Consider the following 14,622-nt stretch of genomic DNA (forward strand, 5'->3'; position numbering starts at 1 on the left):
GAGCGGCGCTACGTCGCGCAAGGGGAGCGCTGGAGGAGGCGGCTGTCTGCCATGGCGGGCCGCGGCTCCGGCTCCTCGGAACACCTGGAGCGGCTGCACGAGATCTTCCGGGGATTGCATGGAGACCTGCGGGGCGTCCCCGAGCGGCTGCGGGGCAGCGCGACCGGTGAGGCGGGGGCGGGCGGCGGCCGGCCCTTGTTGCTCGGTGGCGGGACAGAGCGGGCGTGGCGGGGCCCGGCGGTGCTTTTCCCTCCTCCCTGCCGGGGGGCGGCGGGCCCTCCTGTGGGGGCTTCCCCGCCGGCGGGCTCCCGGGTGGCTGAGGCCTGCGGCAGGGCCGTCGCAAGGGTGTCCGGGGTGTTTCTCCATAGATAAACCTGGTTTTGCAGGCGGGAGGGCAAAGCCCTTCTGAGAAAGCCTGTGTGTGGGGAAAGGGTTGCCAAGGCAGCGGCAGGAATTCAGTGCATCGCCTTCGGCAGAGGCCTCCTTGGAGGGGGCGGGTGGCTTTGCTGGGTCTGGCTTCCTTGTGTCTTATTTTCCAGCGGTATTCTGGTAGCTTTGCGCTTGGGTACGGGGCCCGGGCCTGCCAAGCCCCGAAGGTGTAAGTCGGGCTGCAGGTGTGCCGCTGTGCTCCTCTGGAGCTCCTCTTGTCGGGCGAGTTTCAGCTCCGTGGCCAGGCGCTGCTGTGGGGGCTTTCGGTTTCGCTCTGGTCTCTGAGGAGGAGTTGTGACTTGGATGTTATTTCATGCTGTTCCTAGGTGAGCTGCCTAAATTGCAGTGCTTTGGGATTTCTTCTTTTTTTGTTTTTTTTTTTTTTTTTGGTCATCGTTGGACTGTGTTTATTATCACACCTGTCCACAACCATTTGTAGACATACTGAAGAAGATTTGCGTTTTAAATGACTGTTTTAAAAGTTTGGTTTGTGCACTACCTACCCACAGGCTATAAAAAGCTATCCATTAAGCTACACGAAGTTATATTAGAAGCAAAACATGATTCTGTGGGTAATCTTCATACCTCACCAGTGGGTAAAACGCTCTGACAGAACACTTCTCTGTAGGAAGCATTGTGCTTCTAATTCAGTTCTTGATACTTGGCAGTATTCTGAGAACCGGAAAGGGAAGTGATCTGACAAGGAGAATTTTACCAATGTCACAAAATCTCTTTGATTAAATACTTCCTTTGTATGAGGAATATGACACACAGTTATCATGAGCTGCTGTAGCTCAGCTTGAGTTCTGTACCACAAGAATGAGTAGGGGCTATCAGCCACGTTGTGTGGTAGTCTTGTCATTCTCCCAGAGTTGATCAGTTTTATGGGTTTAGGTGTGAGATCATAAAAATGGTTTGTTTAGAATATACCAGTCTGCGCTAGACAACACAGGCTATGAAAAGCTTAACGTTCCATTTCTTACTTGGCTTTCCATTTAATCATGAGTTAAATTCGGGGCCACAGTCCCAGTCATAAGCATTTCCAGAAAGTTTGGTACAAGAAAGATGTTCAAACCTTCAAATGACCGCTTTCAAAGCTGACAATTTCACTAGCGGTCAACAAGAATAAAAAGCATGAAAGAAGAAATACCTGTTCTTGTAGGAAATCCGTATTTCCTTGTAGAAAGGACAGTGGTTGGTTTCTTGATGAAGTAAAGCTTGTCAGGTCTCCATGGAACTGGGGTGGTCTTGAGCAACAAATTCTGAGCGATGGACTTCACTGGAGTATTTACAAGCAGCAATTTTTGCAATGCTTGTAGATTATTATTTTTTTTAAACAGATGACAAATAATTACAAACTGATTTTTTCAGATGTGCAATGAAATTTTAATATGACTGTTCTATTCTTTAACTTTGCTGTGCTGCAAAAATCGTGGTGATGTTTTTGCGAAGTGTTTCTAAAAGAGTTGAAGATAAGTCAGGAATTTGTCTATCTGGTGGAGGTGTTCCACTCCGCTAATGGGCTTTGTTTGCTTCTTGTACTTAAGGGGAGGGGGATGTAGCTTGATTTTTTTGAGCTACCTGATCCTGAAAACTTCAGGAGGAGATACCAGATACCTTGCCTTCTCTTTTAAGATGATTGGGACACTCCCAAACTCGAGGGAAGACAGAATCTGTAGTCCTTGGGACATCTTTGAGGGTCAGAGGCTTGGAAATGCTGTTTCGCTCTGTGTGAACAAGATAACAAATTCCTAGACCTAGAAACAAAATTTTTCCCTTCCAAATGTGCAAGAAGGCATTTTAAGCAACCTGGATCAGTTTCAAATATAGATACTTTCATCTAAATTAATCCAGTTAGCTCTAGTTTTCAACTGAATCTAACTGATGGGAAATAAATTAGTTAACTGTCGATGAGCATGTGGGTAACGTTACTGTGGCTTACGTACTTTTTACTTTTACTGCATTAAAAAAGTCCTCTCAAGGTACTTTGAGTCACAGTTTGATCCAGAGGGATATGAATTAAACTGCTCAAAATATTCTGGCGTTTGCCTTATGCCGGATCCAGTATAAAGCTTTCAAACCACATTGCCTGATTTCTTGTGGGCATGTAGACAAAAAATTCTCAACCCATCACTACCTGACTTTTGGAAACCAGCGTTTCTTTGGCGGCTCGTTGGTAAGTGCGGTGTCTTCATAACCCACTTGGGGGGCAGAAAGGAGGTAAAATCCTGCTTTTTCAGTACTGCACTGGGTTTCAGTTGGTTTGGGCACTACTTAAGTCAGGCTAGTGAAGTGACCTGTACGGAACAAAATACTGACTTTGGAAGGCTGCTTCCCTGCAGCTCACGTCCATGATTTTACTCGCAACCCAGCTGCACAAGTCCTTGCATCAGCCCAGATGTACCTGGTGGCAGATCATGGAAGAAGTTGAGGAGAGTGTGTTTAGGAACCTTGTGAGTCAGCGTTTCCTCCTGAGTGAACTGGGATGTGAAATGGCGTCTCCTGGTACCAGCTAGCGTGTGATACGTTAACAGTCACAGTGTAGCCTCGCCTGTGATAATTCGGGGCACTGCTTGAGAGCAGAGCTTCTTGTTAGATGACTGGTTTTAATTCTGTTTGAGGCTCTCTGCAGTTTAGATTCCGGGGTGTAATTTGAATTTGAACTGAAAAGGAAAGCCTACAGCTTGGGCATGTCGTGTATATGAGAGGAGCTACATAAAAGTGTTTTGATCACTTCAGATTTTTTTCCTATTCTCTGTTGAGAACTCAGTGGTATAAAACCCGCTTCTTTTGCAGAGGACTGTACTTGTAAAAAGGTATTATCCAGTCAGTTTTTGACTGCAACTATGTTTTCAAAATGTTTTCTTTAATTTTGTCTTTTAAGTTTAATCAAACTAGGGAAGCATTTGATGATCTGCATTTTTTGCTACCCAAAATTTTATTTACGTCTAGCTTATTCTCTCCTGAGAGAGGTGATTTAGGCTAGTACATATTTATCAGACTTCTGATAGAATTTGGTGTAATTCACAGTATTCTGCAAGAGCCCTCTGGTGGTCATCTTCATGCTTATAAAACCTATTTTTGCTCCATTGACATAAGGAGAATTTCAGAATTACACTTCCTTTGATCATGGATTTTACATGGATTTACATACACATCGTAAGATTTTGTTTTAAAATTGAGTAACAGCAGTGAAACCCATTCTTTGGCTTCCAAAGCCCTGGATACAAGTATCTTAGCAAATGACTGTCTCAGACAACGAAGATGTATAGTTTGGTTGGCCGATTCAAACCACTGGTGTCACTCCGGAAGAGGGAAGCATTTGGGCATTAATCCGTGAACCTGAGGTGACACCTTGCTGGCATCCTTAGTCTCCGAGTACTCTAGAACCTTTATCCTGTTTACCCAGTTACTTTATGACCAGGAGAATGCAGAGGGCCCTGTCTACCAGGAACTTCAGGGCTCACTTGGAATTGTAGATTGACTTGAAGTTTTGTTTGAATCCAGTTTCAGCCTTCGGTAATCTTGCCAAATGTGTGCAAAAAAATAAGAAATATTTATGAGCTGTTGACCAGCATGTCCTCATTGTTATTCTCTCAGGTTAAGTGTTTTTTAACACGCAGTTCTGTCAGTGGAGGTTGGAAGATAATGGGTCAGAAAAATATCTCAGGTTTGAAAAGTGACATCTTTTGTCCACCAGAGGTAGTGGCCAGTATTTAGAAGGTGGTTCCTGCTGTTCCCCCCCCCCCCGCCCCCCCGCCTTCTTAAAAGTTGTCTTCAGAACAGGCTGTTCCTGTTTGAGCTGAATTTTGACCTGGCATCTCTGCAATCAGCCACCCGTGGCAGTTTCCTTGCCTAGAATGGATTGAGTCGGAATTGTGTTGTCATTTCTCTGTGGTTTATCTGACATACTACTTTTTCTTTCACAGAGGAGAAGAAAAAACTAGTTCGAGAATTCGATGAAAAACAGCGTGAAGCAAATGAAACGGTAAACACAAGTCTAGGCTCCTGGCCTTTCTGACTGATTGAAATATTGATGCCTTAAAAAGGACAGCACTTCCACATTTTGCTTTCTTTTTGGATCCTGTTCTGGCAGATGTTGTATATTTTTAATGTTTGATTAATTGATCATTAATTGATCTGATAGGTGTGTCTGTCTGTCAAGCCTGTTGTATATGCCTGTGTACATACACAGACAGGGACAGACATTCATACACGTGGGTTTTTGAGTGCTCGGTTTGGGTATCGCCTTCCCTTTATTGAACAAAGGAGGGCGATAGAGGTGCAATTAGAATTGCTAGAGATTGCAGGGAGGGCATGTGGAGAATCTGCTGCTCCCCCCGCCCCTGCCCTGCCTCTACTTTCTTGTTTCATGCTGGTCTTAACCCATCTAATCTTTCTGTAATACTCTGATGGTTAAATACCAGGGACCTTGAATATTTGAAACCTTTCTTGTATAGGCTTCTTGGACAGCGGGTGACATGGAACAGCACGAAAGAACCTCATGTGACTTGTCTTTCTAAGCAAGACATTATGGCTTAAGCTTTCTTTTCTTAGTAAGGTGCTGTTAATGTGTTGTTTTGAGTCACGGCTGAACGTGATGCTTTATTCCTCTAACTGACTGCCTTTTACTGACGTGTATCTCTGTGAGCGATGCATGAGACGTAGAGCTTGTACTGGTGGACAGCTTTAAGCGCTGTGAATTTGTACCAGCTAAAAGTTGATGTGAAAATTGATGCAGTTGCCAGGCTAGGATGTCCGGAGTGTGAATTTAGTGGCACACCGACCTGTGCAATGGATCCCTGTTGCATAGATAGGGTGAGAAGCCAATATCCATCCTATAAATGCTTAACCTATATGAAAGTGAGAAGTGCAGATTTTGAAGTTAGAGTGATGTTTCAGACAAAATCAAGTATTTAAACTTAGCAGTTAACTTTCTCTTTTTCTTGAGGCCTTGTGTATCTGAAAACACAGGTGGGCAGAACAGCATGAGGCAGAATGGTGTACTCAATGAGGGGCTTGGGGTTTGGAGTTAAGCCCCCTCGCCCAATCATGTCAAAACGTGTGAATCCCTTCCTCTAGTGGTGAGTTTTGAGTATAGCTGCAGGTAAGAATAGATTTGTTGGATTAAAAAATAAACACATTTTCTTTCGTTACAGCTGCAGGAAATGGAGGAAGAATTGAAGTATGCTCCCCTGCCTTTCCGCAACCAAATGATGAGCAAAATCCGGGCGTACAGAAGAGACCTCTCCATGTTCCAGAGAGAGATGAGAAGCACAGATTTGGGATTGGGCCCTGGAAGTCAAGGCGATATGAAATACGGAATCTTCTCCACAGAAAATGAACAGAGTGTGAGAACTAGATAGAAGTTTTATTTAACATTGCTGTGATTGTTTTAAAACAATATTGCAGATGTATTGTTTACAGCATTTCTACTTTAATCCACTTATCTTCTGTGCTTGTATAACTCCCTGTATATCTCTCTGCGTGTAACATGAATATCTCAGGGAGGAGAAACACCACCTGGAACTCAAAGGAGAGCTTTTCTGTTCTAAACCAAAGATAGGAGTATAATCAAAAGGACCTCCTCGAACGCCATGCGGTTAGTAACTTACCCAGCAGTCTGTACTGAAATGCTTTATTTAGTCATTCGCCTACAGCAGTGCAAACACAAAAGTGATGCTACTGGCTGAGAAGAAAGGTCACTGATCTAGTTTTAGTCTCCAAAACTAGCAAAGTGTGTGAATTGTGCGCTGTATAGGTTCTTTGGGAAAAATCTCTTTTAAGCAATCTCAGAGTAAATAATTTCTAGAAAATACAGGAAGTCATCCTCTAGCACTTTGGTCGCTGTGGATGTGCTGCTGCACCGCAAGAAATACGCCAATTTCTTTGTTTACCAGATACGCTTAGATATACCTGAGCTAGTGAGGCTGAATCTGCTTATTATCTTCAAAGTGATGTAATCTGTGCAGAAAGCTCGTGGAGGTCTGCCTCAAATAAAGAAGGTTTGAGGGAGGCTCTTAGTATCTCATTCTGCAGTAGCTTGGTAAATTTTTGCTTTCAATTCCTTTTTGTTGGTTCTTCTAAAACCTGAGAGCAGGGTGGTAGATTAGGCTTTCTGAAGCTTAAGAAAATACTTTATTTTGAGCTACCTTTTGACCCCAAGGTCAGCAAATATGTCTTATCTTCTAGTGGAGGCTACTGGCATTAAAAGAGGATCTTTGCTACTTAGCAGCCCATCTGTTAGTGCTGTTTGTTCCTAATCCTTTTGACTGTAAACTCTTAATGATCTCCCTGGCAACCAACCGTAAAGTCACAAATAAGACTGAATTTAGGTTCAAATGGATGGAGGAGTCAGCTTCTGGAAAGCAAAGATACTATTTTCATGTAAATGTTCTTCGATGGAAGAGTAAATTCTTGCAAAGACAGGTTTTTGTAACTCCTTAGCTGTGTGTCCTTCTTTTTCAAGGTTTAACCAGATTTGGCCATAATCTTACAATGTGAACAAGAACTCTTTCAAAATTAACTGGGCTACCTCAGTTAACATAAGCAGCGTGTACAGCTTATACAAATGGATGGCCTACAGAGTCACGGCCTAACTTTTAAGTATGTCAGAAGGCTAACAAACACCCCTGTCTTTGTGCTTAATAGTTAAGCATACATTATTTTTCAGACTAATCTGCAGTCACAGAGGGTGCTCCTTCTCCAGGGAACAGACAGCCTGAACCGAGCCAGTCAGAGCATTGAGCGCTCGCACCGAATTGCTGCCGAAACAGATCAGATTGGCACCGATATAATTGAAGAGCTTGGGGAGCAGCGGGAGCAGCTGGAACGCACCAAGAGCAGAGTAAGCAGAGAAGCTGCGGGCGTTGTGCTGAAACAACCTGATGTTAGCTTAGGGGGAACTGTATGCCAGTAATGACTCAGGCCTCCCTAGACATGGTAATCCAATCGTTGTTTCTACAGACCAAATCCAGGCTGCCATATTTCTATGCTGTGCTCATAACAGGAAAATAATGACTGTCGAAGGGCCTAAATCATGATGGCCAAATGTCTGCTGCTCTGTGTGTGTGCAAGATTGGATGTCAGACCTATGAACCTGCTAAAAAAAAAAAAACCAAACAGCATTACTGAAAAAATTGCAGATTAAAAAAAATACTGAGGAGTTGCTCAACTCTAGTTACTAGTAAAGGTTTAGATTTGGGAGGAAGTTAGCAAGTTCTTCTAATGAAATCAAAATCAATAGAAGCTTCATTACTTAATTACTAACCTTCCAGTATTTGTAGCTAAGGTGGGAGAAAGACAAGATGCCTAGTCCTCATCCTTGGGTTAAGTAGCTCTGCTTCTACTGTGGAAGCTTTAAAAAGTAGTGTGGTTGTTTTGTTTACGCATGTAGGCAAAACTGAGAATCTGGTTTTTGAAGTAACGAACTGATGGGATTTTCTGTGTGCAAGGTCCCTTTTCTTGGGAGGTGTCTCTGCTCATTGCAACAAAGCCTGTAGCTTTTCCATTGAAGTAGTTTGTCAGTTTCAGTCAGAATTTGATTTGCCCTGCTCCCAAATTTGGGTTGGGGAGCAGGAAAGGAGATGAGATCTTAAGATTTGTAGGTATAGTTTTTGTCTATTCTTTCTCTAATAAAACCATTACAGCCCTTCAGGCATGTCAGTCTATCTGCAGACTGTTCATGAAGCTGTGACTTTCATTGTGAGCCTTTTAGGCATTGTGTGGAGGAATTGTATTAACCACACATTCCAACTAGCAGCACACTTTCTTCTTGCTTGGTCTTTCATAGCAAAGATTGGAAATCTAGTGTGCTTCGAATGGACTTGGTAGTTTTCTCCCCAGCTTGGTGCAGGCCATCTCAGTGCCAAGTAATGTGCCTACAGGGCCAGTTCCGTGGTTGACAGCAATAACTTAAACTACAGAGGAATTGTGCAGGCAGGCGTCTGTGGTGCTAAGTGACCTGGCTTACCTTTCACTGCCTGGGAAGGTTTGGAAGTGGAATAGTGAAATCTTCTAGCTGGAGACCTCCAGCAGCCATACATCATGTCTCACGAACCGTCAGGATCCCACAGCTTTGTTATTGTCTTTAACCTCAATTAACTGCTTCTTAATAGCTGACTGAGAAGTACTCGACAGCTCATTTCAGAGCATTACAAAGCTGAAATGGATTATCTGGTAACAGTTCAGAGCTCGTATCCACTGGGTCACTTAGACCTGTCAGTGCAGCTGGTTCTTTGCCGGAAATTAAACAGCATTACAGACAGTTCCAGATACACACTGGGGAGAACATGTCAGTATCATTTTATTCTGGTGTCAACAACTGGAATAAATTAATGAAAGGGGATAATACCAACTTTCTGATATTTGTAAATTAGCTAAAGGGGCAGAAAGTGGTCCTAAATTGCACATTGTCTTATGTATCTAAGGGAAAGTACACTGTCTTATTTCCTTCTTAGAAAGGAGACAATGCTTCCAGCTTGTATTGTGTGCGGCGAACAATGTTGTATCTGAATTTTGAGAATACATGGTTAGCCTTGGTCTCATTAATTGCAACATTTCAACGCCAACTCCTTCCAGGTGCATCTTTACAGAGTAGCTGTATACTTGTTCAACTGACAGATAACTTTTGGTTCTTCTTAGTTGGTGAATACAAGCGAGAACTTGAGCAGGAGTCGCAAGATTCTACGTTCCATGTCCAGGAGGTGAGTAGTGCAACTGGCCTGGTGCAGCACTCGGCAGGTGGCACAGTTGCCTGCCAGTTTCAGGCAAAAAAATAAAGACTGGAGTGTCAGCTGGGACTGGGAGGTGGTATGGGAATGTGTAAAGAGAAGGTGCGCCCATGTGCCGATGCTAATTTGTCTTTTCTCCCCTCCGGCAATTACTTAATGGAGTAGAGGTAGTTGAACACTACTGAATTTGTGCTGCTTATTTAGGGTAATACAGGGTCTTTAACCATCTCTCTCACATGATAAATTGCAGGGAGGATGTAAGCAAGTTAATGGTAACTTCAGATGCAACTCCTTGTTACTGAGGCTGGAAAAAGCTGTGCCATAAATCACTGCAGCACTAAGCATGTGAGATGGCTGATGACACGGACAAATGTGTTTGGCCTGCAGTAATGCCCTGGAGTAGCTAGACGTTCCTGTGAGAAACTCTGAGCCTGACCATATATTATTTTGATAATTAAAGCCTTGGCTGCTTCAGTGTATTTACAGTTTCTTAACTATACAGTTTAATTATACCCTGTGACCTGGGTTTATAGGGATATTTCCAGTAGGTACTTCTGGCCTAACAACCTTTCCCTTATACCCAGTGCTGAAGGCAGTGATGGCAACTGTGTAACTTTCAATAGTAGAAGTATGTTATTTTGAGGTTTCATAGTTTTGCTTTCTACTACATGGTTCCAAGTAAAAGCACCACAGGGTTTAGTACGGGAGTTCAGCAGCTGTTTTCCTCTTTCCTTAATGGACTGAGAAGGCATGTACAGACCAGAATGATCTGCCTTATGCAGGGTGGGGGAAGAGGAACAGAACTGCTACTGTTGAAGTAAAGACTTAAGCAGAATTTCCAGGAAAACATGAGTAGGAAACTACAGAGTTTGTCCCTTTCTGCTTGTTAAAGAGCTATTTGAATAGCACTTTGGGGTCTAGCTGAAACAGGGACTATACCTATTGAAGGTACGAGGGTGATCAGATTATCTAGAATCTGCTTTCATAATCAAGGTGGGGGGGAAAAAAGCTATCTTTGGATTTTTTTTTTTAAAATTCTAGAGTTACCACTAATAAGTTGTTGCTGTCAATTATCATCGTCCTGGAGCTAGCCATCCTAGGAGGTGTTGTCTACTACAAGTTCTTTCGCAGCAGATGAATCTTCATGACTGAGATGAGCTTTTCCACTCTTGAGGAACTGGATGGGCTGTCTGTTCCCTTTGAGTGTCTGAGGATTGAACTGTCTCACAAGACAGCATGAAACTGTACTGATACTAGAAAGACAGAGAATGGGCGTAACAGGAAAACACAAGAGACAGACTTGAACTACTGGTAAGATTAACAAGAAGGTAATAAATAGTTTATTGTCTCAATTTGTATATATTTAACTAAATGAATAAATCTTGGTATGTAATAAAGTAGCCACTGATCAGTGGAAAAGCTAGTTTATTTAAAAATTGAGAAGTTAACAGTATTTGCCAAGTGTTGACAATCTATTCACTCACATGCCTCGGCAGAGCTCTGTAATGTCCAATGTACCCAGCCCTTTGGGTTCTTAAATCCTCACTTGCTCTTCACTGTCAGATTCATCCGGAGAACTGGGTGTTGGGAGTTCATCAAAAGCGGTGTGTGCTCCTTCTCTTGTCTGCCCAAAGCAAGTTGCTATCACGTCGACTGCAAGACTAGCAGTTGCATTCACTTCCTCTTGAGACGCTCCAAGCAGTGGATTGACTTCCACCATGTCTACAGCTGAAAGCATTCCTGTGAAAATGATTTGCAGCTTTGTTTACTGTGAAAGGGTAAAGTCTCTAATAGGGTTTCCTTTCCAGCAAGTCTGTATTTGAGCTTGTGACCTACTCTACCCCTTAGACAAGTGAAGTTGGCTCTCAAGTGAGGGATGAGGTTATCATTCTTAGATGCAAGTTTGTGGTTTTCATTTGCTTCTTTCTTACATTGTCACTGCCTCACTCGTTCATGCTTTTAGCATTCAGGGCAGTTTGATGTTCCTTACACACTTATGAGAGGAATGGTTTTAACCTTGTTTTGTCCCAGTCCAAAATCTATGGGATATAAAATAGTCTCACCCAGTATTTTTTGCCATCCTATTCACGATCCTATTGACTCTTTGGTTGGGTTTTTTTCCTTCTTTTACTGCAAATAACTGTGTTTAAACACGCTAAATAAAAACTCCATGGCTTAAGGAAGAAAGTTCTCATATATTGAATCAACTGCAGCATACTTAGTGAAAGCTTGATTTGTTAGCCTTGAATCCTAGAATGGAACTTCAAACTGTTAAAAATTGTTTGCATCCATTTTTTTTTCCAAGATGCCCATTTTTGCATCTCACCTCATGTGTTTAGGAATAGGGGACAGTATTCTACAAGATGACCAAGTAATTTTTGGCATTAGTTAATATATTATGGATTTGATTTACTTTTGCTAAGTTGAAGTTGTCGATGATTACGCTGCTTCCAACACCTGGGCTAGGGCTGAACCCTAGCCCTTCTTTTTTCCTTATTGAAGGCTATATGGACACTGCAGGCACCTTAGCTTTGACTACGTTTATCTTACTATCTAGTTACACAGGAAGATCATCAATGAGCTCTGTGTAGTTTGTCCTGTCCTTGCTTAGTCCAGTACTGCTGGTCGACTCCTACCTGTGTTGTGTATTTCCTCTGCAATGTACATGCCTTCTCTGTAGGTTAATCCACCTAGAACAGGAGTTCCAGTTGCTGGAGCCAGTGAGGGGTCAAAAGCATCAATGTCAAAACTCAGGTGAATTGGCCTCTGTCTCCTGAGACAGAACAAAACAAGAAAAGCAATCTCAGAACCTTAAATTCCTTCTACGTGCATTTCTTACTGTCCAGGCTGATCTGCAAAGCAGCATCATGCTCAATGTCCCCCTAAGTCCTACAGTATGTCTTACATACATTTGGAAAGGACTTTTTTTTTTAGTATCTTTGGACTCCAAAACATCTCTTAGCTCAGAACTTTCCCTAGTACAGAAGTTTGTCTTTCTAGTTTTGCTGAGCATCTGCATCTTTGGCTGAAGACAAGTACTTTAGTTCTAACCATCTTATCTGGTATTTGTCTCCTTAGTTGGAAAAATGTAGAGGAATGTATGACAATCTGGCCTTTTCTCCTTTTGTACAGAAAGCCAGGGTGAAAGGCTGAAACACTGATTTGCAGGGCTTCTAGAATGGAGGAAGCACCAAGCTTGAGGATTTCATAGCTCATCCAGATGAATGGGGCATCCTGCATTTTTCAGATCAATAGCTGAAGGCTGCCTCCAGACTCTGCTGCGTAAGCCCAGCTGATGAAAAACTGAAGGCTAATCTCAAACCTAAAATGTTAGTTACTTACTTACTCCATGAAGTCTGGCAACTCACGACAGCTTCATAAACCTAACCCTGCTTGTCACTCAGCTGAGCTATTTGAGTGGCAGACTGTGTACTTTCAGCTTCCTGCTGAGCATCTGCAGTGAGAGGCAGCTGGATTAACAACTCCTGTACTCGGCACAGCTGCAGCTGGGAAGGGTCAGCGCACCTTTAGATATGCCAGCATGCAGCACAGATCCATGGGCCACCTTCTGCTTACGGGACTCTGTTCTACCCTGTGGTGAGAGGTTACACTTTCTAACTCTGACCCTCTTCGTGTGTCCCCAGACACCTGAACAGGGTCAAAGACTTCTGTAGTGAATTTAAGTCCAGGAAGTCCGGGAATGGTTATGGTCAACTTCACTAGCTGAACTGAAAGTGGCAGCGGTCATCAGGGCAGCATATGTGAGCAGAGTCTAAGGAGGAAAGCATCAAATGCTCCTACATCGCCTACTGTCAGGCTGCTGTATATATTTTTAGAAGCGTACCATGTACCCTAGACTCTGAGTTGATTCAAACATCTTGCCCAACTGCAGCAAAATGCAGAATTCCTCCAGAGCCACAACTGTAGTTACTAATGTAACCTGTCTCGTAGCTTTTTGCCAAACACTGTGGAACAGTTGAAGATGTGGAAGTCAAGGACTAAAGCCAGTGCTAAGACTTCAGTATTTACTGGACACTGCCACAGTTCTGTTAGGCTGCCTTACATCAAGAGTGACCTTCACTTAAATAGCTTTCAGAAAAGTAGATACTCAACAAGTGATGTTAAGGGTAGTTTATATCAGGTAATGGTTTGTTACCTGCCCATCAGTTGTTCAAATGTCCTTTCCATAACTTTCTGAATTCCAAGGCGATCAATATCCCGCATGGAAAAATACTGGATGTCATAGTTCTTCAAAATATAGCTGTTAAAATAAATTTTTTAGACCCATTACTGGCCTGACCTTAAATCTAGCACCCCCTGTGAACAGCCAGGTGTGGGAAGAAGCTCAGAACTTCAGTCTTTACAAAAATCCTTCCATCTCAATCAACTTACTATTCAGCAGGATCCACATCCCTCAAACCAATGTACACGATATCAGATGCTGAAAGGCAGGGCTTTAGCCAGGAAAAGCCAGGAAGTTGTGGTACCTGCAAGCAAAGGTTTGGTATTAGCTTAGTTTAATATGTAACTAGATATTTAATGCTTCCCTCAAACTTTGTATTTATTTATAGCATCCTTTCTTTGTCTAGAGAGAGAAACTTCATCACTGGAGAATTTGGCTTGCTGATCTAATCAGCCCTTACCTCTGTCATACCACTGTACCCAAGCTGAATGTTAATGGATGAAGTTTTTAACTCTTCCACATTTTCCAGTTTGAAGAGGAGGAATAAAAAGCCCAAAACCCCAAGCAATAGGTAAATAGCATCAGTGAATGTAAGGAGGAATGATAAAAAAATAGATGCCTGGATGTAGATCACTTACTTACAGAGTGCATTTCATGGTAATGCTATGTAACAGCATACTTCACTGAAGACTAAAAACCAAGGCAACTGTATCTTTTTAGGAGACTCACCAAAAGTCATGCAAACTTTGTTGCAAAAACAATGTTGAAGATGGACAAATTGAAAGTGGGAAGTTAAAAAAAAAAAAAGGCATGACAAGAAGTTGGGCCTCCACACTGGGCTACATTGTACTGTTTTTTAATGCAGAGCTGAAGGGAGCAGGTCTTGAACAGCAAATGAGAGATGATGAGGTCATAATTTTTCAGCTTTGGTAATTAAGTAGTTATGGTATGCAATTACAAAAATCCTTCAGTTAGTAGTATCTACTAATTTAAGGAGTGCTTTAAATTAACTCAAGTTTCTCTTCCTCTCCCAGCTCCAAAAACTGCTACAGCCAACACAGCTGTCAAGCAGCAAGAAAGCTTTGCTTCCCTCTTACACTGCTCAATTACTAATTATATTCTGATTTTGTTTTTAAAGGCTAACACACCCATAGCTATAGTTAATTACGTTGAGATTAAATAAGCACATAAAATAAAAGTATTTGTTACTCCAGGGCAATGACCAGAAACTTTTCTGCAGTCACGAATTCAGATGAGGGATAAATGAATTGGAGAGCA

At 42.5% G+C, this 14,622-nt stretch overlaps 2 protein-coding genes across 2 annotated transcripts in view; one reads left to right on the forward strand and one right to left on the reverse strand.

Annotated features, from left to right (window-relative positions):
- Positions 1-51: 51 nt before the first annotated feature.
- Positions 52-10,691, forward strand: VTI1B (vesicle transport through interaction with t-SNAREs 1B). The gene is made up of 6 exons (XM_086461980.1): positions 52-166; positions 4,359-4,417; positions 5,589-5,780; positions 7,103-7,276; positions 9,073-9,134; positions 10,203-10,691. The coding sequence occupies exons 1-6, from the start codon at positions 52-54 to the stop codon at positions 10,297-10,299; spliced, it is 699 nt and encodes a 232-aa protein (XP_086318106.1). The 3' UTR covers positions 10,300-10,691.
- ARG2 (arginase 2) overlaps positions 10,692-14,622 on the reverse strand; it is a 21,467-nt gene continuing 17,536 nt past the window's right edge. Inside the window, exons 5-8 of the mRNA XM_086461979.1 lie at positions 13,554-13,648; positions 13,318-13,422; positions 11,798-11,934; positions 10,692-10,901 (exon numbers count right to left, since the gene is read on the reverse strand). Of these exons, the coding sequence (XP_086318105.1) occupies positions 10,696-10,901; positions 11,798-11,934; positions 13,318-13,422; positions 13,554-13,648 (543 nt within the window). The 3' untranslated portion in view covers positions 10,692-10,695. The remainder of the gene's footprint in view (positions 10,902-11,797; positions 11,935-13,317; positions 13,423-13,553; positions 13,649-14,622) is intronic.

The sequence above is a fragment of the Leptosomus discolor genome, chromosome 3 (genome assembly GCF_034619465.1).
Source record: "Leptosomus discolor isolate bLepDis1 chromosome 3, bLepDis1.hap2, whole genome shotgun sequence".
Lineage (NCBI taxonomy): Eukaryota > Metazoa > Chordata > Aves > Leptosomiformes > Leptosomidae > Leptosomus > Leptosomus discolor.

Bases quoted from the DNA above. Each gene is read 5' to 3' on its own strand.
- VTI1B (XM_086461980.1), top strand. From the start codon at position 52: ATGGCGGGCCGCGGCTCCGGCTCCTCGGAACACCTGGAGCGGCTGCAC. The intron at 5,781-7,102 runs GTGAGAACTAGA...ATTATTTTTCAG, and splicing joins CCACAGAAAATGAACAGAGT to ACTAATCTGCAGTCACAGAG. The intron at 9,135-10,202 runs GTGAGTAGTGCA...TTAAAATTCTAG, and splicing joins CTACGTTCCATGTCCAGGAG to AGTTACCACTAATAAGTTGT.